Source organism: Elephas maximus, chromosome 8 (assembly GCF_024166365.1).
Source record: "Elephas maximus indicus isolate mEleMax1 chromosome 8, mEleMax1 primary haplotype, whole genome shotgun sequence".
Classification (NCBI taxonomy): domain Eukaryota; kingdom Metazoa; phylum Chordata; class Mammalia; order Proboscidea; family Elephantidae; genus Elephas; species Elephas maximus.
In genome coordinates this window covers 7,654,301-7,676,328 of record NC_064826.1, presented here as the reverse complement: position 1 = coordinate 7,676,328, position 22,028 = coordinate 7,654,301, and the positions used below count along the sequence as shown (strand labels likewise).

At 49.1% G+C, this 22,028-nt stretch overlaps 1 gene segment (V, D, J or C); it reads left to right on the top strand.

The window, feature by feature from the left end:
- Positions 1 to 13,986: 13,986 nt before the first annotated feature.
- Positions 13,987 to 14,528, top strand: LOC126082164 (T cell receptor beta variable 6-5-like). The segment is given in 2 exon segments: positions 13,987 to 14,081; positions 14,176 to 14,528. Coding segments are annotated over 2 exon segments (396 nt in total).
- The last annotated feature ends 7,500 nt before the right edge of the window (positions 14,529 to 22,028 follow it).

The window sequence follows — 22,028 nt, the reverse complement described above, 5'->3', positions numbered from 1 at the left end:
GCTGAGGTGTTACCCCCATTCTGGGCACCTCTCTGCAGACGCTGGGCCAGGGCCCAAGGTTCGTTTCACTATTAGAGGGGGAAACATCAAGAGAAAGGTGACACCCATGACCGTTTCTCAGGCCAACAATTCTCTGACTTCCACTTGGAGTTGAAACTGAACACCCTGGAGTGGGGGACACAGCCATGTTCCTCTGTGCCAGCAGCTTGCACAGCCCTGCAGAGCCCCCTCCACCCTGTTCACAAAGCCCTCTGCCCGGCTCAGTAAGTGACAATGAGAGTGAGGGCAGCCCCCAGATTGAGCTCAGGCCTGTTGAGGGAGAGCTCCCCAGGTGCTCTTTGCTCTGCTCATCCCTGTAACCTGTGTCACTCCTGACAGAAGTGTGCTGAGGAAGGACTGAGTGACAGTTTGTTCAGATGCAGAACCACAACTGACAGAGGTGAAGCCACTCTCCTGCTGGCAGAGGTCGCAAACACAGAGCGAGGAGGCACCGTGGGCTCCGTTCCTCCGGTACCTGTGGGCCCCCCACCCACTCTGCAGAACTATCCCTGCATCAGCTTCCCCTTTCCAGGCCCAACTGTGCAGGAGCAGGAAGGTCATAGGTCATGCACCACGTGGAATTGTCATGCCGCTTCCCTGACGACTTCAGGGCAGAGATCCCCCGTGGGTCCTACAGATGCCAAGAGTTAAAGGCCAGGTTTTCGGCACTGGAGCCCTCACAGGGATTCAGGGTGTGTGAGGTCTTTTATGAAGGCTGTCCCCGGGTGGTCCAAACAGTGAACATGCTCCACTGCTAACTGAAAGGTTGGAGGTTCCAGTCCCTTCAGAGGTGCCTCAAAAGAAAGGCCTGGCCATCTCCTTCTGAAAAACCGTCTGCTAAAACTCCTACGGAGCACAGTTCCACTCTGACGCACTTGGAGTCGTCATGAGTCAGAGGTGACTCAGCTGTTCCTGGTTTTGTTGGGTTCTGTGTGAGCGGGGTTTCCAGCAGTGTCTTCTCAGCTGCACACAGAGAGGAGGGGGGATTTGCTAGGGAGGCTTCCTATGCATGGTGGGGCCTAGGAGGAGAGAAAGGACATGAAGAGTTGGCATTCACTAGTCAGTTCCTCTTATTTAACCCACATTTGCACATGCCCCCTACTTTATACAAGATATGGGATCACATGAAATAGGAAAGGGAACTTAAAATGACATAAGCCTGTTTCTTGTTTGGGGTTCCAGGGTCTGCAATGGTAAACGTACAATATTGACCTTAAACATCTGCCTGTTCCTGTGGAACCTTCTGTCTCATGAGTCACAGGCCAATCACGGGATGTAGGTGGTCAGGGCACTACTGTGCATGCAGGGTCCAGCTCTGCTCCCTGGAGAAGGTTCCAGAAGAAAACACTCATGGGCAATTTCACCAGTTACCAGCTGTTTTCAAGTTGACTCTGACTCATAGCGACCCCATGTGTGTCAGAGTAGAACTGCTTTATGGGGTTTTCAAAGGCTGACTTTCCAGAAGCAGATGGCCAGGCCTTACTTCTGGGGCACCTCTGGGTGCACTCAAACCTCCAACCTTTGGTTAGCAGCTCAGGGTGTTAACCATTTGTACCCCCAGGGACTCTGTCCACTGATTAGCAACCTTAATTCCCTCTACAGCCTTAATCCCCCCACCATGAAAGTTAATAAACTCACTGGCTCCAGGGACTGGGACGTGCACAAGTTTGGGGACAATTCTCCTGCTGACCACACCCAGGAAGCGGGTGCCCGGGTGTATCTAGCTAGGTGTGGGCAGGTGTCCCACCAGTCAGTGAATGGTTAAGGAACTGAGAAACGTTCCTGAGTGCTGGTTGAAGAGGTGCCCTGGGATCTGGAGCCCTCACTCCAGAGGGTGTCTTTGCAGGTGGAAGGAGGTTAACAGGAGGGTGGGCAACCAAGCAAATGAGAAAAGAACTCTTGAAGGAATATGTGGGGCACATGAATCATAAATGACACCAAGAAGCCCCAAAGATCTCCCCTGTCATTCTGGACTGCAGGGGTAAAAAAAAAAAAAAAAAAAAAAAAAGGGGTAGTTAGGTAAATAAAAGCCAGTGAGTCAAGGAGGAATTCCACAAACTGTTTTGTGGGAAGCCAGGAAAGACTCATCTCCTCATTAGATTTGTGCAAATCAGGGGACTGCATTCCTCCCACTCTGAGCTGCTGCCTGGATGTTTGTTTTTTACCTGAGGTTTCCCAGGGGGTGGGGGGAGTGGGCTTGGCCACTGGGGCAGGCTGCTCTGGGGCCAGGCTGGGACCGGAGGGTGACATCTCAGAAGGGCCCCTCCAGAGCCGGTTCCTGCCATGCGCCTCCTGTGCACCCTGGTCCTGGGTGTCCTGGGGGCAGGTGTGTCCTGGGCAGGAGTCTCCCCTCTACTGGGATTTACCGATTCTACCCCAGCTTTTCCCTGTGGCCTCGGCACCAGCTTTGGTCTCTGTCCCCACAGGGCACAGGGATGCTGGCATCACGCAGACCTCAAGGCACAAGATCACAAGGACAGGAGGGAACATGACCCTGCAAGGCACCCAGGGCATGAACCACAACTCCATGTACTGGTACCAACAAGACCCGCGACTGGGCCTGTGGCTGATCCACTACTCTAACAGTGTTCCTGATACCTACAAAGGTGACATCCCAGATAGGTACAGTGTCTCCAGATCAAACAAGGAGCACTGCCCCCTCATGGTGGGGTCGGCTGTCCCCTCGCAGACAGAAGTGTATACTTCTGTGCCAGCAGTTACTCCACAGTGCTGCATGGCCACCTCAGCCCCTCACAAATAGGGTTCAGGAAACCCACGCAGCCCACTCAGCCTGGGGACCTCGGAGATGAGGTGGCAGGGGCTGGAACCTCTGTTCCTGCTGAGGTCCAGGTCCAGGCCACTCTTAGCCAGCCAGGACCTAGTGATGGGACTCAGCCATGTGTCTCTGGGCTAGCAGCAGTCACACAGAGCTGCAGTGTGTCCTGCCCCTGAGCCCCATGCCTGGCTCCCAAATGCTAGGCCTTCTCCAACCCTGCTCTCACGCTTGCCCTGAAGGAAAGGGAGTTTGTAACTACAGTCTCCAGTTAATGAAAGTGGACATATTTTAGTCACCATGGAACACCTGGGCATTCTCCGAGCAGTGAAATGAGGAGCCGAACCCCTATAACAGTCTCGTGGGTTCTGGAAGCACGGGGAGATGCTCTAGAGCGTATTACACACTGGTGTTTCTGGACGAGGAGGCTGAGTCTCCTTCCATAAAAAAGATGAGAGGAATCTTTTCTGTGGCTTGGAGAGTTGAGTGGCATGGCTTTGCTGTGGGGCATGGGGACAGAGTCCTTCATGGAGATGAGAGAATGCAGGAGACATGGGTCTTTGACTGGGGCTGTGCACCAGGACCCCTGTGGTGATTTTTTTAAAGGGAGCCCTGGTGGCATACTGGTTAAGTGCTGTGGCTGCTAACTAAAGGGTCGGCGGCTCGAATCTCCCAGGCGCTCTTTGGAAACTATGAGGCAGTTCTTCTCTGTCCTATAGGGCCGCTATGACTTGGAATCGACTCGACGGCACTGGGTTTGGTTTGTTTGGTTATACATATTCAAATCATTCATCCAAGTGTGTAATAATATGGTCAGATGTTCCTGAGGCCATGGGAACTGATGAGACTGTGACATCACCTGCTTTGTGGGAAAGGGACACTCCTTCTTCTGCTAACGCACACAAAGACCCTGCCCCAGCAAATCCTCCAGTCCTGCCTGACCCACCATGGGCTCCAGGCTCCACCGCTGGGTGGCCCTCTGCTTCCTGGGGGCAGGTGAGTCCCTGGACACCAAGTAGTTCCAGTGTGATGTGTGTGTGTGTGCACACATGGGGGCATGTGTGAGTGTGCGGGTATATGGTATGTATGTTGTATGCCTGAATGTGGTGTGTGTATGTGGTATGAGTGTGTGGTATGTGTGTGGTGTGTGTGTTGTGAGTGATGTCTGTGTTTATGTGGTATAAGTGTTGAGCGTGCATATGGTATGTGTGTTATGTCCATATCTAGGGTGTGTGTGTTTTGTGTATGTGTGTATGTGCCTGTATGGTATGTGTGTATGCGCAATATACGTGGTGTGTATGTGTGTGTGCATGTGTGGTTTGTGTGTGGCTGTATGTGGTGAGCGTATGTGTGGTGTGTGTGTTGTGTGTGTCTGTCTGTCTGTGTGGTGATTCCCATCATTGTTCCCATTCTGTTCCCAGCATCTGTCTCCTCAGGTCACAGATGTACTGGAGTCTCGCAGGCCTCCAAGCACAGGGTCACAAAGAGGGACCAGGCTGTAGCCCTCAGGTGGGATCCAATTTCTGGTCATGCTGGCCTGTACTGGTACTGGCAGAGCCTGGTGCTCCTGACTTATTTCCAGAATAAAGATGCATCAGACAAATTGGTAATGCCTGAGAACCGGTTCTCCACAGAGAGACCTGACAGGTCGTCCTCAGTGCTGAGGACCCAGTCCGTAGAGCTGGAGGACTTGGCTGTGTACCCCTGTACCAGCAGCTTAGCCACAGTGTGGCATGGCCACCTCCTTCCTATGCACAAACCACATACCACTCCTCTCTCCTTGCCTCTCCTAGAAGCCTGAGCAGAGCCTTCCTCTGTCTTCCACTTCCCAGGGAAAGCAGTAGACCAGGACATCAGCCCACCTTTGTGTAGGAGGAGGCCAGGCCTCAGGAGAACTCCTGAAGTGCTGTGGTTGTAGGCGGGTGGACGGAAATCATTGGAAGACACAGGAATGTCTGCCCAGTGCTATACTGATCTGTATGTACTGGGGTTACCTTAATGGTCCTCCGTGTGTTGCGGGGGGTAGGGCTTTTTTGTAGATCCTCAGTAAAAGAGACGAAAAGACCTCCGACTTCAAATGCTGGGTTTTTCTTGTTATTTAGAGTAGATATTATTTCCTTCTATCCTTCACTCTGTTTCTCTCCATTTCAGAATATGATTTTAGGGGAGAAAATCCCAGTTAGATGATAACTGTGAGATATGCCACAGGAGTTAAGGAGAATGAGCTTGGAATAGTAAACATAGTAACTCGAAGAGAGAGAGTTTGAGTGTTTTAGGCTTGTTCTCTAAAGGAGAAAAACCAGTGTAGGACATATATAAAGACACATGGAAAGATTTATTTCAAGACAATGGCTCACACAATTGTGGAGGCTGGCAAGTCCCAAATCCACGGGTCAGGTGTCAGGCTAGAGGCTTCTCCTGACTCACATGGTTGCAAGAGCTGGTGAATCCAAAATCTGTAGGTCATGCGGCAGGCTGAAGATTTCTCCAGGAACGGGAGGTCAACCATGAGATGAGCACAGGATCGAGAGAGAGAGTATGAGCTTTGCCAGAACAACTACATACATTGGATGCAGGCCGCACCTCCAAGGAAATTGTCCTCCCACCTGAGTGGCTGCTCACATCAGATCACAAAATGGAGGATGATTACATACATAACTTCTGCCAAACCATAAGAACCATGGCCTAGCCAAGCTGACACATAACATTAACCACCACATAGGGTTAGGACCAGTGCTGGGATTAGGATTCAAGGAAGTTGACTGCAAAACTTCCAGAATATCCTGGAATATGCACTCTGCTGCCTACGCAAAGTCCCTGGGTGGCGGACAAGTTTGTGCTCAACTACTAACAAGGAGGTCAGCAGTTCAAACCCACCCACCGCCACCAGGGAAGAAAGGGCTGGATATTTGGTTCCATAGAAATTTCAGTCAAGAAAACTCTATGGAGCTCAGTTTTACTCTGTAACACATGAGGTTGTCATAAGTCAGAATGTATTGTCAATGGTTTGGTGTTTGGTTTTGAATATGCAGAAACTTCCTGGAATCCTCTGGGCCAGGGCAGAAGGGATAAAGCTTGATGACTCTTCCCTTTTGTGGCTACAAGATGGCACTGTGGCACCACTGAGGTGTAGGGGGCTCTGGGAGGTTCTAGGGGAGATACCCAGCACCAGAAGGGTTAAGAAAAACTTTAGGGCATTCAATATTAGGCAGGTGTTTGAAGCTCTCAGTTACTGCTAGGCTAGCTATAGCTCTGAGAGAGGTGGGAGGTCCCTCTGATTACTAATCAGACCCACAGTGGGAGATCTGTGGGCCCCCAGCCTTGATGCCAGGGGCAAGTGCAAAGAGAGGAAGATAAAAACCTTGGGGTGGGGTCTACCCTGAACTCAGTGCACTGAGCCTCACCCTGTCCTTCCTGCAGTCAGAGCGCCCTGGGCCTGAGAACCTGGAGTAAAACTGACCCAAATGTTCATTGGAGACGGGGCTCTGAGGAAGAGGAGTTTTAGGAAGGAGGGGAGGAGAAGGAGGTGAAAAAAGGAGAGAAGGAGGCCAAAGGAGAGGAGAAGAAAAAGAGGAGGATAAGAAGGAGAAGGAAGAAAAAGGAGGAAGAGAGGGGTGAGAAAGAAAAGGAGGAAGAAAGAAGAGCAGAAAGGGGCAAGGGGCTCCATAGAGGAGGAAGGGGAGAGCATTGATCTGGGTGGTGTGTGTGTGCATGTGCATGTGTGGGTATGTGCATGTCTGTGTGTATATGTATGTCTGTGTGTATATGTATGTGTGCCTGTGACTTTGCATGTGTGAATGTGATAGATAGAGAGAATGCAGATAGCACTTCATGCTAAGTCATCAATTTCAAATATTCTGGGTACCTGAGTAAAGTAGAGAGCAGTCGCTCCCAACCTGAAATTTATGGCTCATTTTCTTTCCAAGGAATAGGAGCAAAGTAGGATGCCATTGAGCAGCTTTAAACTCTCCGGGTGATTTGGGATTTTACAACTCTTAAATAATTACATAAGTCACTTTAGTATTATTGGGTGGCTTTTTTGTTGTTGTCTTTGTTTTAACTCCTGTGATATTCACCCCTGATACATGGAGACCCAATGAAGAGCAGAATGAAACTCTTCCCGGTCTTGCGCCATCCACCTGATGGGATGTGGATTGGAATGTCATGATTGGTAGGATTTTCATTACCTGATTTTCAGAAGCAGATCACCAGCCCTTTCTTTTTATTCCATCTTAATCTGGACTCGTCTAAAATCTGCTCAGCTTTACAGCACCACACAGGCCTCCAATGACAGATGGGTCATGGTTCAGCACGAGGTGAACTGGCAGGGAATCGAAGCTGGGTCTCCTACATAGAAGGTAAGAATTCTATCACTGGACCATCACCGCCCCCTAGCAAACAAAAGCTCTCTGAAAGAAAAAAAATGTCAATCACAAACTATAAAACACACAAGGAAACAAACCACTCAGGGGAAATGTTAATAGATGCCCTCGACAGCAGCCTTGGACCTGGAGATAATCAGCTAGTAGACTTATCAGCCAGAGACTGTAAGCTAAGTCTCTACCAAGTACCTGTGGGCATAGGGTGGGTTTTGGAGGGTTCTGAGGCTGTCTCAAGGGTACACTAAAAAGGAAATGAAATAACCATTGCTTTGGTTTGCATTAAAACCCATGAGATCCTCCAATTTCTTCTTGTAAAAGTTGACAAAGCAATATTGAGAATTAACATTCTTCTACTCTATCCCACATCCCTCCTTCACATCTTGCAGGTGGACGCCCACACCCAAGAGCCAGTTTTCTTACGTGGATGAAGGAGCTTCAAGACTGGGAGGTCCAGAGGTGGGCTTCCCAGGGTGCAAAGCCATGTGCAGCAAGATTGTAGGTGCCTGTACCCAGCACCCGAGGTCACAGATTGGGGAGCAAATCCAGTCAGCATATGGCCACTCCGCTAAAAGCCAGAGACAATGTGGAGAAACTGCTGACCATTTGGCCAAATCATGAAGTCCATGGTGCATGCAATGATTTGAACAGCCTTTGAAGTCATTTTTTGTCTGTTTCGAAGTTTTTGTGTTAAAAATTTTTTGTAGAGGCAAGATTTAAAATGGGTTTCTTGGGCCAAGAGCTAAACAAGAATTAGTCATAATGCCATTTATCTGAAACAGCAACTTTACCCAGGATCAAACTTAGGAAGTTTTCCTTATCAGCATGAGTTAGCGATACTTAACCAGCACGGGTTAGCAACACTCATCCAGGCAGGACAAAGCCACTGAGCTTTCAGTGATAACTTTCCCAAAACAAAAGGATGAGTGGGTGAGTGGATGGGTGAGTGGATGTATGTATAGACGTACAGATGGATGGATGGAGGGACGGACAGACGGAAGGATGGATGGATGGATGGATGGCTGTGTGGATGGATGGATGGATGGAGGGCTGTGTGGATGGATGGTTGGCTAGGTGGCTGGGTGGGTAGGTAGAGAGGTAGGTAGATAGAAAAGAGAGAGAGATAACAGACAGACAGACAGATACATAGATACACAGATACGTAGACAGCTATGGTTGAGTAGATTCTGACTCATGGTGAACCCATGTGTACAAAGTAGAACTGCTTCATAGGGTTTTCAAGGCTGTGACCTTTTGGAAGCAGATCGCCAGACCTGTCTTGAAGGCCTCTCTGTTTGGATTTGAACTGACATCATTTTGGCTGGTAATCAAGCCCTTAGGTGTTTGTGCGACCAAGGGACTCCTTCTGTAAAGACCACAGCCACGAAAACCCTCTGCAGCAGTTCTAGTCTGCATGCCTAGGGTATCCATAGTCGTAATATATTCAGTGGCTATGGGTTTGGTTTTTTCATTTAGACTTCTTTGGACTTAATTACGTGGTCCACATCCTAGTCCACCGTGCAGGGCTGGAATGCTGCCTGGGACAGACAGTCTAAACACAAACCTGGTTGAGACCAGCACTGGGGGAGGAGTTTAGTCAGGGATCCTCCCTCACAGCAGGGCACAGGCCTCTGACTCTAGAATGGAGGATTTCAGGCTTTCATGGGAGGAGGAGTGGAAGGTGGGACAGGGGCAGTCGGAGAAGCAAAGCCTCAGAGACACACCAGAGATGCTGTGTGGGTACCTGGCCCCCGCTATAAAAAACTATTCAGATGGGGCAGGAGTCTGTGGGATGGCGAGGCACTTGAAGCCTCAGCCTGCAGGGACAATGGCATCAGACAGGAATGTCACAGGGCGTCCTCCAATCAGGAAAAAGAGGCTGAGGACACCAGCTCTCATCCCAGAGGTCCAAGGCCCCATCGAGCAGTGATGTTTCCCATGCCTGGCTGGCCCAGGGCTCCTGACTCTGCTGCTCAGTGCTCAGAGCTGTTTTGCCTTCTGGGCGCAGATAAGTCTTGTGAACAGTGGGTCCCTCCACTCAGAGCTGGGCCCCCCGGGTGTGCACCATAGCCCCTCCTGTGCTCACCTCTGCCACTTCCCTCACAGGCCCAGTTAGTTCCGGAGTCACACCCTTCCCCAGTCCCTGAGATATCCGATCAAAGCACCAGGACAGCAGGTGATGCTGAGCTGTTCCCCTCTCTCTGGGTACCTCTCTATATCCTGGTACCAACAAGTGCAGGGGCAGGGCTCTCAGTTTCGACTTTTTAGCATTACAGCAAGAAAGAGAGAAAGAAAAGTAACACCTCAGACCAGTTCTCAGGCCAACAGTTCCCTGACTTCTTCTCAGAGCTGAATCTGAGTGCCCTTGATAGGTGGGACTTGGTCATGTTCCTCTACCAGCAGCTTGCACAGCCCTGCAGAGCCTCAGCTGTTCTGTGCACAAAGACCTCTGCCAGCTCAGGAAGTGACCATAAGAGAGGAGGCAGACTTCCCCAAGCAGCTGATTACGAGCGTACGATATTTATATAACTGTTAATATGCAGTTCATTAGCAAACACGCACTGTATCAACTCTACTCCACTTAGGACTCAAGCAGTGATCTTGGCTGCAGTGTGCTGGGCATCACTGGGCTTTGTCTGCAGGACCTTCCTGAACAATTACTAATAAAGCTCACACTGACCCTGAAGAGGGCACTGTTGTTGCCTCATCTTCCAGTGAGAACACTGGTTTGTTGAGCTGAATCCCTGGCACCCACATGTGGCAGGATGCCCCCTTAGCCCAGGGCTGTCGGATATTAAGCCTACTTTCTCAAGCACCACATCTTTCATTTTTTGCTTTAACATAGAGAAATTCATTTTCTCAGAGTCTAGTAGGCTAGAAGTCCAAATTCAGGGCATCAGCTCCAGGGAAAGGCCCTCTGTCTGTAGTCTCTGGAGGAAGGTCCCTTTCATCAATCTGCCTGGACGAGGAGCTTCTCTGTGCAGGAACCCCAGGTACAAAGGATGCACTCTGCTCCCAGTGCTTCTTCCTTGTCAAACGCCACATCATAAGACATGTACATTAAAAGAGGGCCTCATCTGTCGTTGTACACTATTTCTATATAAAAATCGTTCATCCTATATCAACCTCGCTGGGTGATAGTACTTTGGAGGTTTGGGGAGTATTTTATTTTAAATATTCACCCAAATCACCGAAAGTACCCTAATGATTTAACCTGAGCGTCTAAATGACAGAAATACTTGGAGAGTTGAAAACACAGGAAAGTTGTTTCATACTGGAAATAATCATGAGCTCAAAGGTCCAAACTGTCTTGGGAGGAGGTCAAAGACAGCACACCCTCTTGGGAGAAATGTCCAAATTTCACTTATTCTGGGATGTGCCCTTGTGTACACTGAGGGGGCCCTGAGCCAAGAACCCGGCTGGGACAATGGAATCCTTGAGCGATTCCAAGAGAGCCCAGGTCCCATTTTCCCAACACACTGCCTGAGAAGACCCTCTTCTCCCCTCCCTGGGCCCCTAAACCATGGGCTCCAGGCTCCTCTGCTGCACAGCCTCTGCCTCTTGGGTGCAGCTGAGTCTTCAGACCACCAAGTAATCCCACTGTTTGTGTGTGGATGTGGGTGTGTTTGTGTGCGGGAGTGTGGTGTATGTATGTGGATACATGTTTGTGATATGTGGTATATGGTGTGTGCATGTGTGTGACCTATGAACATGTGTGTATGTGTGCAGTATGTGGTGTATGTGTGTGCCTGTGTGTCCCATATGGCGTGTGGTGTGTGCATGTGGGTGTTGTATGCATGAGTGTGATGTGTGCATGTGTGTGGTGTGTGCCCAAGATCCGACACCCCGGTCCCTCCCATGTCCATAGCTGGAGATCCAGGTACTGAGGCATCGGTAAATGAAGGAAACTTTTGCTTTGTGAATGGGCTTGGATGCAGCTCTGTGCCAGAGAACATCTTCCGCTCTGGTGAAGTTTAGGTCCAGAGTCAAGTTTGGGGCCAAGGTTCTTCAGGTTCTGCACATGGACCAAGATCTTGGTTTGCACACGTGTAGGATTCAGTACCAAATTCAGGTGCAGTCAGGCCAAGCCTCAGTCAGAAACCACGGCTTGGCAGGCTACAAGGGATGGGGAAACTCTGGAGGAGTGGGTGATGTTTCTGCGGCAGCTTCAACATCACAGAATGATCCTATCAGGGAAAAGGGGTGCAGAGCATTAGAGTGCTAGGCCTAGGACACCCCACCCTGAGTGGGAAACACTGCCCACCCTGCCTGGCCCGCCATAAGCTCCAGGCTCATCTGCTGAGCGACCCTCTGCCTCCTGGGGCAGGTGAGTGCTGGCCACAGGTGGGAAGGCATCAACCTGCCTTTACCATCCCCGAAGTTCAAGCCCAATCATGAGGATGGCTGCAGCCAGGCCCCTGCACTCTGTCCTCAGCTTCTTCCCTGTCCCCCCTTATACAGGCCCAATGGGTTCTGGAGTCACCCAGTGCCTGAGACACCTGAGCAAAGCATAAGGACAGCAGGTGATGCTGAGCTGTTCCCTCCTCTCTGGAGACCTTTCTGTGTACTGGTACCAGCAGGCCCAGGGTAAGGGCCCTTAGTGCCTCCTAGAATATTACGACAGGAAAGAGAGAGACAAAGGTGACATCCGGCATCATTTCTCAGGCCAACTTACTACCTGACTACCACTTAGAGCTGAATGTTAGTGCCCTGGAGCGTGGGGGACTTGGCTGTGTTCCTCTGTGTCAGCAACTTGCACAGCCCTGCAGAGCACTGGCTGCCCTTTACACCAAGCCCTCTGCCCAGCTTAGGAAGTGATGATGAGAATGAGGGTGGCCTCCAGGTTGAGCTCAGGCCCGCTGAGCGAAGGGATCCCCAGACTCTCTTTGCTCATCCCTGTAACCTGTGTCACTGCTGACAGAAGTGTGCTGAGGAAGGACTGTGTGACGGTTTGTTCAGATGCAGAACCACTACTGACAGAGGTGAAGCCATTGTCCTGCAGGCAGAGGTCACAAACAGCAAAGCGAGGAGGCACACTGGGCTCCATTCCTCTGGCACTTTGGGCCTTCCGACCCCCCTGCAGAACTATCCCTGCTTCAGCTTCTCCTTTTCAGGCCCAGCTGTGCAGGAGCAGGAAGGTCATAGGTCATGCACCACATGGGATTATCATGCTGCCTCCCTGACAATTTCAGGGCAGACACCCTGCGTGGATCCTACAGGTGACAAGAGCAAAGGTGCACCTTTCTGCACTGGAGCTGTTGTTCTGAATAGGGGGTGTGCCATATTTCATGAAAGCTGTCCCTGGGGGATGCAAAAGGTGACCACGCTCAGCTGCTAACTGAAAGGTTGGAGGTTCCAGTCCACTCAGAGCTACTTCAAAACAAAGGCCTGGCAATCTAATTCTGCAAAAACATCTACTGAAAACCCCATGGAGTACAGTTATACTCTGACACACACGGAGTCACCGTGAGTTGGAGTTGACTCAGTGGCAGCTGGTTTTGTTGGGTTTGTGTGAGTGGGGGGTTCCGGTGGAGTCTTCCCTGTTGCACACAGAGAGGAAGGGGGGTTTGCTAAGGAGTCTTCCTGTTCATGGTGCAGCCTACCAGGAGAGAAAGGATGTAAAGGGTTGGAATTTGTTAGTCCATTTCCTTTATTTAACCCACATTTTTGTGCCCTCTACTTTGTACAGGATTTGGGATCACATGAAATAAGAAACTTAAAATGAAAGTAACTCTGTATCTTGCCTCGGGAGCTCCAGGGTCTACAATCCTAAATGTCCAATATCGATCCTAAACATCTACCTGTTTCTGCGGAACCTTCTGTCTCACGAGTCACAGGGAATTACAGAATGCAGGGGGTCAGGGCACTACTGTGCATGCAGGGTCCAGCTCTGCTCCCTGGAGAAGATTCCAGAAGGAAACACACATGGACAATTTTATTAGTATCTGGCTGCATCCGAGTAGACTGTGACTCACAGCAACCCCATCTGAGTCAGAGTAGAACGTCTCCGCGGGGTTTCCAGTCGCTGACTTTTCAGAAGCAGATCTCCAGGCCTTACTTTGGAGGCACCTCTGGGAGCACTCAAACCTCCAACCTTTTGGTTAGCAGCTGAGTGTGTTAACCCTTTGCACCACCAGGAACTCAGTTCACTGATTAGCAACCTAAATTACATCTGCAGCCTTAACCCCCCACCATGAAGTCTAATACACTCACAGGCTCCAGGGCTTGGGATGTGGACATCTTTGGGGATCGTTCTCCTGCCAACCACTCAGGAAGCAGGTGCCCTGATGAATCTAGCTAGGTGTGGGCAGGAGTCCCACCAGTCAGTGAATTGATAAGGAATTGAGTGAAACCTTCCCGAGTGCTGGTTGAAGAGGTGCTCTTGGATCTACAGCCCTGACTCCAGAGAGAGTCTTTGCAGGTGGAAGGAGGTTAACAGGAGGGTGGGTGACCGAGCAAATGAGAAAAGGACTCTTGAAGGAGTTCCAGAACACAGGAGTCTTAAATTGCACCAGGAAGCCATAAGGATCTCCCCTGGCATTCCAGACTGCAGGGACAGTTAGGTAAATAAAAGCCAGTGAGTCAAGGAGGAATCCCATCCTCAGGGAGAAATTTATGCAGAGTTACAAACTGTTCTGCACCAAGGCAGGAAAGACTCATCTACACACAGAACTTGTGCAAATTCAGAGCAGTGCATTCCTCCCAGTCTGGGCTGTTGGCCTGAGTGTTTATTTTGACTGGAGGTTGCAGGGAAAAGGGGCGTGGCCACTGGGGCAGGCTGCTCTGGGGCCAGGCTGGGGCAGGAGGGTGACATCTCAGAAGGACCCCTCCAGAGCTTGTCCCTGCCATGCGCCTCCTGTGCGCTGTGGTCCTGGCTGTCCTGGGGGCAGGTGCGTCCTGGGCAGGACCCTCTCCTCTCCTATGACTTCTGGATCGTTCCCCAGCCTTTCCCTTTGGCACCAGCTTTGGTCTCTGTCCCCACAGGGCACACGGATGCTGGCATCACCCAGAACCCGAGACACAAAATCACCAGGACAGGAGGGAACGTGACCCTGCAATGTACCCAGAACATGGACCACAGTGCCATGTACTGGTACCGACAAGACCCGGGACTGGGCCTGCGGCTGATCCACTACTCTGTCGGTGTTGGTGAGGCTGAAAATGGTGACATCCCCGAGGGTTACAGCGTCTCCAGATCAAAAAAGGAGGACTTCCCCCTCACTCTGGGGTCGGCCGCCCCCTCGCAGACAGCTGTGTACTTCTGCACCAGCAGTTACTCCACAGTGCTGCAGGGTCACATGACCCCCTCACAAAAAGGGCTCAGAAGGTCCCCTTAGCCATCTCAGACCGAGGGCCTCTGAGTTGGAGTGGAAGGTTCAGGGCCTTCCGTTCCTGCTGAGGTCCAGCTCTAGGCCACTGTCAGCCAGCCTAGACCTGGGAGTGGGACTCAGTCATGTGTCTCTGGGCTAGCAGCAATCACACAGAGCTGTAATGTGTCCTGCCCAGGATCCCCTCACCTGGCACGCATGCTCCCCCCGGAAGAAAGGGAGTTTGAAACTACAGTGTCCAGTTAATGAAAGTAGACTTATTTTAGTGACCATGGAACACCTGGGGGTTCTTCTAGCAGTGAAATGAGGAGTTGAAACAACCTCGTGGGTTCTGGAAGCATCGGGAGATGCTCTAGAGCATGTTACACACCACTGTTTCTGGACGAGGAGCCTGAGTCTCCTTCCACAAGGAAGAGGAGAGGAACCTTTTCTGTGGCATGGAGACTTGAACAGCAGGGCTTTGCTATAGGTCGTGGGTAGAGTCCTTGATGGAGATGAGAGAACCCAGGGGACATGGGTTTCTGATAGGCAAAAGGCATAGGAGCTCCGGACTCAGACACTGACCCAGGCATCACTTCGTCTCCTGTGTCCCTGGATACCACAGTGACTTCAAGCTCATCCATGCCCAGCCAAGTCAGCCCCCAGTGCTCACCCTGCCTAAGGACGGGGATGCTGAGCAGTGTGGCCAGGAAGGTGGAGGGGCCATGGCAGGCAGGAACACATGGACCATGGGATCGTCCTCAGTCAGGCATTTGAGGTGCTGGAGGTGGGTCACAGTGAACATGCCTGGCAGACGAGGAGAGGGGTGAGGGAAAAGAGGCGCTTAGAGCTAGCTGTGTGTGAGTCTCCTGTCCAGACAGTCCGGGAGCTCTGGGCCAGCACCCATGAGGTGATGTTTTCAAAAAGGAGCTTGTACATATTCAAATCCGTTGTCAAAGTGTGTTATAATATGATCTTGTTTCTGGAGGCCTTGGAGACTGATGAGACAGTGACATGACCTGCATTCTGTGGGGAAGGATGTCTCCCTCCTCTGCTCATGAGCACAAAGACCTGACCCAACAAACCCTCCAGGTATACAGGATCCACCATGAGCTCCCAGGTCATCTACTGGGTGGCCCTCTGGCTCCTGGGGGCAGGTGAGTCCCTGGACACCAAGTATTTCCAGTGTGTGTATGTGTGCACGTGTGTCTATGCATGGGGGGCATGCGTGAGTGTGTGTGTGAGTGGTATGTACAGTGTGTATATTTGGTGTGTGTGTCTGTCTGTGTGGTGATTCCCGTCATTGTCCCCATTCTGTTCCCAGCGTCTGTCTCCTCAGGTCACAAAGATGCCGGAGTCTTCAAGGCCCCTGGCACAGTGTCACATAGAGAGGCGAGGCCATAGCCCTCAGGGACACAACTGCCTTTGCTGGTACTGACAGAACCTGGTGTTTTTGATGTAGTTTTAAAACAAGGAGGGAGCATACACATCAGGGATGCCTGAGGCTCAGTTCTAAGTGGAGAAGTCTGACGGGAAGTCTTCCATGCTGAGGACCCAGGCTGTGGAGCCAGGGGACTCGACCGTGTACCTCTGTGCCCACAGCTTAGCCACAGCGTGGCATGGCCACCTCCTTCCTGTGCACAAACCACATACATCTCCTCTCTCCTTGCTGCTCCTGGAAGCCTGAGCAGAGCCTTCCTCTGTCCTCCACTCCCCAGGGAAAGAAGTAGACTAGGACAGCAGCTGACCTTTGCGTAGGAGGAGGCCAGACCACAGGAGAACTCCTGAAGCGCTGTGGCTATTGGCCGGTGGATAGAAATCATTAGACAGTAACAGAAATGCCTACTCAGCCCTCAGCTGATCTATGTTTACTCGAGTTACCTTGGTGGTCTCCTGTGTGTGGTGGTCGTAAGGGCATCTAGGTATATCTTCAGTAATGGAGAGAAAAAGAAACCCTACTCTCAAGTGCTGGGTTTTTTTTCCTATTTTAGACTAGATATTATTTCCTTCTATCCCCAGGTCTATCCCTCCCCCTTTCAGAACATGGTTTTAAGGGAGGAAAATCCCAGTCAGATGATAACTCTCAGACATGCCATAGGATTTAAGTAGAATGAGTAGATTAGGGATGTTAAACATGGTAAGTTGAAGGAATAGCGTTAGGGAGTTTAGGCTGGGTTCTCTAGAGGATCAAAACCAGTGAAGTGTATGTGTAAATCTATATAGAAAGATTTATTTCAAGGAAATGGCTCACACAATTGTGGAGGCTGGCAACTCCCAAATCCACTGGTCAGGTGTCAGGCTGAAGGCTTCTCTAGGAACCTGAAGTCAATCATGAGATGAGTGCAGGATCGAGAGAGAGAGAATGTGCTTTTCCAGAACAACCACATACATTGGTTGCAGGCCACACCCCCAGGGAAACTGCCCTTCCAACTGATTGGCTGCCCACATCAGATCACAAAACAGAGGATGATTAAATAACATCTGCCAAACCATGAGAACCATGGCCTAGCCAAGTTGACAGACAACATTAAGCATCACGTAGGTCTAGGAGTAGGGTTGGGATTAGGGTTAGAGGATGTTGATTGTAAAGCTTGAAGAATATTCTGGAATATGCACCCTGCCATCTATGCAGAGGTCCCTGAGTAGGCACAAGATTATGCTCAACTACTAATTGAAATGTTGACGGTTCTAATCCATCCAATAGAACCACAGAAGAAAGGTTTGCAGATCTGCTTCCATAGAGGTTACAGTCTGTGGAGCTCAGTTCTACTCAGTAACACATGAGGTCTTCAGAAGCTGAAATCAACGGCAATGGTTAGATGTCTGTTTTTCAATATGCAAACACTTCCCAGTAATTTTGGGGCCAGTGCTCAATAACCAAAACCCAATGCCATCGAGTCGATTCCGACTCATAGCGACCGTATAGGCCAGAGTAGAACTGCCCCATAGAGTTTCCAAGGAGCGCCTGGCGGATTTGAACTGCCAACCCTTTGGTTAGCAGCTGTAGCACTTAAACATTAGGCCACCAGTGCAGAAAGGATAAACAATGATGATGCTTCCCTTTTGCGGCCACAAGATGGCGCTGTGGAGCTAATGAGAATTCGGAGTCCTGGGTGGTGCCGATAAGCTGCCCAGGAGGTGAAGGGTTAAGAAAAACTTCATTGATCCAATATTAGGCAGGTGTTTGAGGCTTTTGGAAACCCTGGTTGCATAGTGGTTAAGAGCTCTGGCTGCAAACCAAAAGATTGGCAGCTCAAATCTGCCAGGTGCTCTTTGGAAACCCTGTGGGGCAGTTCTACTCTGGCCTATAGGGTCCCTAAGAGTCTAAAAGGACTGGAGAGCAATGGGTTTAGTTTTCCTTTTGTTTTTGAGGCTTTCAGTCACTGCCAGGATACCAACAGCTCTGTGGGAGGTGTTAGGCCCCCCTAAGTGCTAATGAGAACCACAGTTGGAGAACTGTGGGCCCACAGCCTTGATGCCAGAGGGAGGTGCAAAGAGAGGAAGATGAGAAATCCTAGGGTGGGGTCTACCCTGAAATCAGAGCTCTGCCCCTCAGCTTGTCCTTCCTGCAATCAGAGGGGCCTAAGCCTGATACCCTGGAGGAAGGCTGATCCAACTGTCTACTGGAGGAGGGGCTCTAAGGAAGAGGAGGAGGAGGAAGGAGGGAAAAGAGGAGAAGAAACACAGGAGGAAGAACCACCTCTGTCCCCTATCAGACAAAAATGCTCTGGTGGGAAAACACATGTCAATTGGAAACTCTAACAGCTACAAGGGAGCAAACTACCCAGGGGAAATGTTAATACATGGAGCACACGGCAGCACTGGACCTGGAGATAATCCAAGAGAAAAAAACCCGAACCCACTGCCCTTGGGTTGATTCTGACTCAAAGCCACCAGCTGGTAGAATTATCAGCCAGAGACTGTAAGCTATGTCTCTACCAAGCACCTGTGGGCATAGGACAGGTTTTGAAGGGTTCTGAAAGTATCTCAAGGGTCGATTAAGGAAGGAACTGAAATAACCATTGCTTTGGCTTGCGCTAAAACCCATGAGCTCTTCCAATTTTTTCTTATAAAAGATAACAAAGTAATATCGGGCATTAAGTTTCTTCTCCTCCAGCACACATCGGTTCCTGGCTCTTTACAGGTAGATAGCCACACCCGAGAGCCAGTTTTCTTAACATGGATGAATGAACTCCAGGACTAGGAGGTCCAGAGGTGGGCTTCCCAGGGTACAAAGGCACATGCAGGAACAGTGTGGGTGTCCGTACCCAGCTCCCCAGGTCATAGTTGTTTTTAGGTGCCCTCGAGTCAGCTCTGACTCACAGCAACCCTATATACCACAGAAGGAAACACTGCCCGGTCCTGTGCCATGATCACAATCGTCATGCCTGAGCCCATTGTTGCAGCCACTGTGTCCATCCATCTCATTGAGGGTCTTCTTTCCACTGACCCTGTACTTTACCAAGCATAATATCCTTCACCAGGGACCGACCCTTCCTGGCAACATGTGCAAAGCATGTGAGATGCAGTCTCACCATTCTTGCTTCTAAGGAGCATTCTGGTTGTACTTCTCAGATACATTTGTTCATTCTTTTGGCAGTCCATGGTATATTCAATATTCTTTGCCAGCACCACAATTCAAAGGCATCATTCTTCTTCAGTCTTCCTTATCAATTGTTCAACTTTCTCATGAGCATGATGTAATTGAAAATACCATGGCTTGGGTCAGGTCCACCTTAGTCTTCAAGGTGACATCTTTGCTTTTCAACACTTTAAAGAGGTCTTTTGCAGCAAATTTGCCCAGTGCAATGCTTCTTTTGGTTTCTCAACTGCTGCTTCCATGGCTGTTCATTGTGGATCCAAGTAAAATAAAATCCTTGACAACTTCAATCTTTTCTCCCTTTGTCATGATGTTCTTCACTGGTCCAGTTGTGAGGATCTTTGTTTACTTTATATTGAGGTGTAATCCATTCTGAAGACTGTGGTCTTTGATCTTCATCAGTAAGTGCTTCTCGTCCTCTTCACTTTCAGCAAGCAAGGCTGTGACATCTGCGTAATGCAGGTTCTTAATGAGTCTTCCTCCAATCCTGATGCCCCGTTCTTCTTCATATAGTCCAGTTTCTTGGATTATTTGCTCAGATTGAATAGGTATGGTGAAAGGGTACAACCCTGACAAGCACCTTTCCTAATTGAAACCACACAGTGTCCCCTTGTTCTGTCTGGAAAACTGCCTCTTGATCTGTGTTCAGTGTCCTCATTAGCACAATTAAGTGTTCTGGAATTCCCATTCTTCACAAGGTTAATCGTAGTTTGTTATGACCCACACAGTCAAATGCCTTTACCTAGTCAATAAAACACAGGTAAACATCCTTCTGGTATCCATCTGCAATCAGCAATGATATCCCTGGTTCCATGTGCTCTTCTGGATCCGGCTTGTATTTCTGACATTTCCCTGTAGATACACTGCTGCATCCGCTTGAAATGATCTTCAGCAAAATTTTGCTTGCTTGTGATGTTAATGATGTTGTTCAATAATTTCCACATTCGATTGGATCACTTTTCTTGAGAATAGGAATAAATATGGATCTGTTCTGGTCAGTTGGCCAGGTAGCTGTCTTCCACATTTCTTGGCAGAGACGAGTAAGCAATTCCAGAGCTGCATCCATTCATGGAAACATATCAGTTGATATTCTGTCAATTACCGGAGCCTTGTTTTTTGCCAATACCTTCAGTGTGGCTTGGACTCCTTCCTTCAGTACCATCGGTTCCTGATCATATGGGACCTCCTAAAATGGTTGAATGCAGACAAATTCTTTTTGCTGTATGACTCTGTGTATCACTTCCATCTTCGTTTGAAGCTTCCTGTGTCATTTAATATTTTCTCCATAGAATCCTTCACTATTGCAACTTGAGCCTTGAATTTTTTCTTTAGTTCTTTCAGCTTGAGAAATGCTGAGCGTGTTCTTCCCTTTTAGTTTTCTATCTCAGCTCTTTGCACATGTCATTATAATATTTTACTTTGTCTTCTTCAGGCGCCCTTTGAAATCTGTTCAGTTCTTTCACTACATCAATTCTTCCTTTTTGCTTTAGCTGCTCAAATTTCAAAAGCAAGTTTCCGAGTTTCTCTGACATCCATTCTGGCCTTTTCCTTCTTTCATGTCTTTTTAATGACCTCTTGTTTTCTTCATGGATGATATCTTTGATGTCATTCCACAGCTCTTCTGGTCTTCGGTCATTAGTGTTCAATTCTTCGAATCTATTCTTAAGATGGTCCCTAAATTCAGGCGGGATATACTCAAAGTCACACTTTGGCTCTTGTTGACTTGTTCTAATTTTATTCACTTTCGACTTGAACTTGCAAAACAGAAATTGATAGTATATTGTACCTTGGCCCCTGGCCTTTTTCTGACTGATGATATTGAGCATTTTTCCATCATCTCTTTCCACAGATGTAGTCGATTTGATTCCTGTCTATTCCATCTGGCGAAGTCCGCGTGTATAGTTGCCGTTTATGTTGATGAAAAAATTTATTTACATTGAAGAAGTCGTTGGTCTTGCAAAATGCTATCATGCGATCTTTGGCATCATTTGTATAACCAAGGTCATATTTTCCAACTACCAATCCATTTCCTTTGTTACCAACTTTCCCGTTGCAATCATCGATAATTATCAACACATCTTGATTGCCTGTATGATCAATTACAGGCTGCAGAAACTGGTAAAAATCTTCAACTTCTTCAGTTTTGTACTTAGTGGTTGGTGCCTGTGTTTGAATAATAGTCGTAATAACTAGGCTCCTTCATAAAAATATGGATATTATCCTATCACTGACAGCTTTGTACTTAAGGGTAGATCTTGAAACATTCTTTTTGACAATGAATGCAGCAGCATTTCTCTCAAGTTGTCCTTCCCTGCATAGTAGACCGTAGGATGGTCTGGTTGAAAATGGCCAATACCAGTCCATTTAGGCTCACTAATACCTGGGATATTGGTGTTTATGCCTTCCATTTCATTTTTCACCATTTCCAACTTTCCAAGATTCATAATTCGTACATTCCACTTTCTGATTATTAATGGATGTTTGCAGCTCTTTCTTCTCTTTTTAAGTTGTGCCAAGTCAGCAAATGAAGGTCCTGAAAGCTTTCGTCCATCCGTGTTCTTAAAGGCGACTCTACTTTGAGGAGGCGGCTCTTTCCCAGTAGTCTTTTGAGTGCCTTTCAACCTGAGGAGCTCAACTCCCGTCGCTATATCAGACAATGTTCCACTGCTATTCATGAGGTTTTCACAGGCTGATTCTTTTCAGAAGTAGACTGCTTCTTCCTTTTCTGGATGCTCAGCTGAAACCCGTCCACCACACGTGACCCTGCTGGTATCTGAATACCAGTGGCATAACTTGGGTTTACTGTTTATGCTACAAGGGGTTTCAAAGCAAAGAGCTGGCCTCTGACTCCAGCTTCTGAGTCTTCTCTGACAGACTGCATCATGCTGTTATCACCAAGATCCTAGTACACCTGGTAGCAAAAGGAGAAA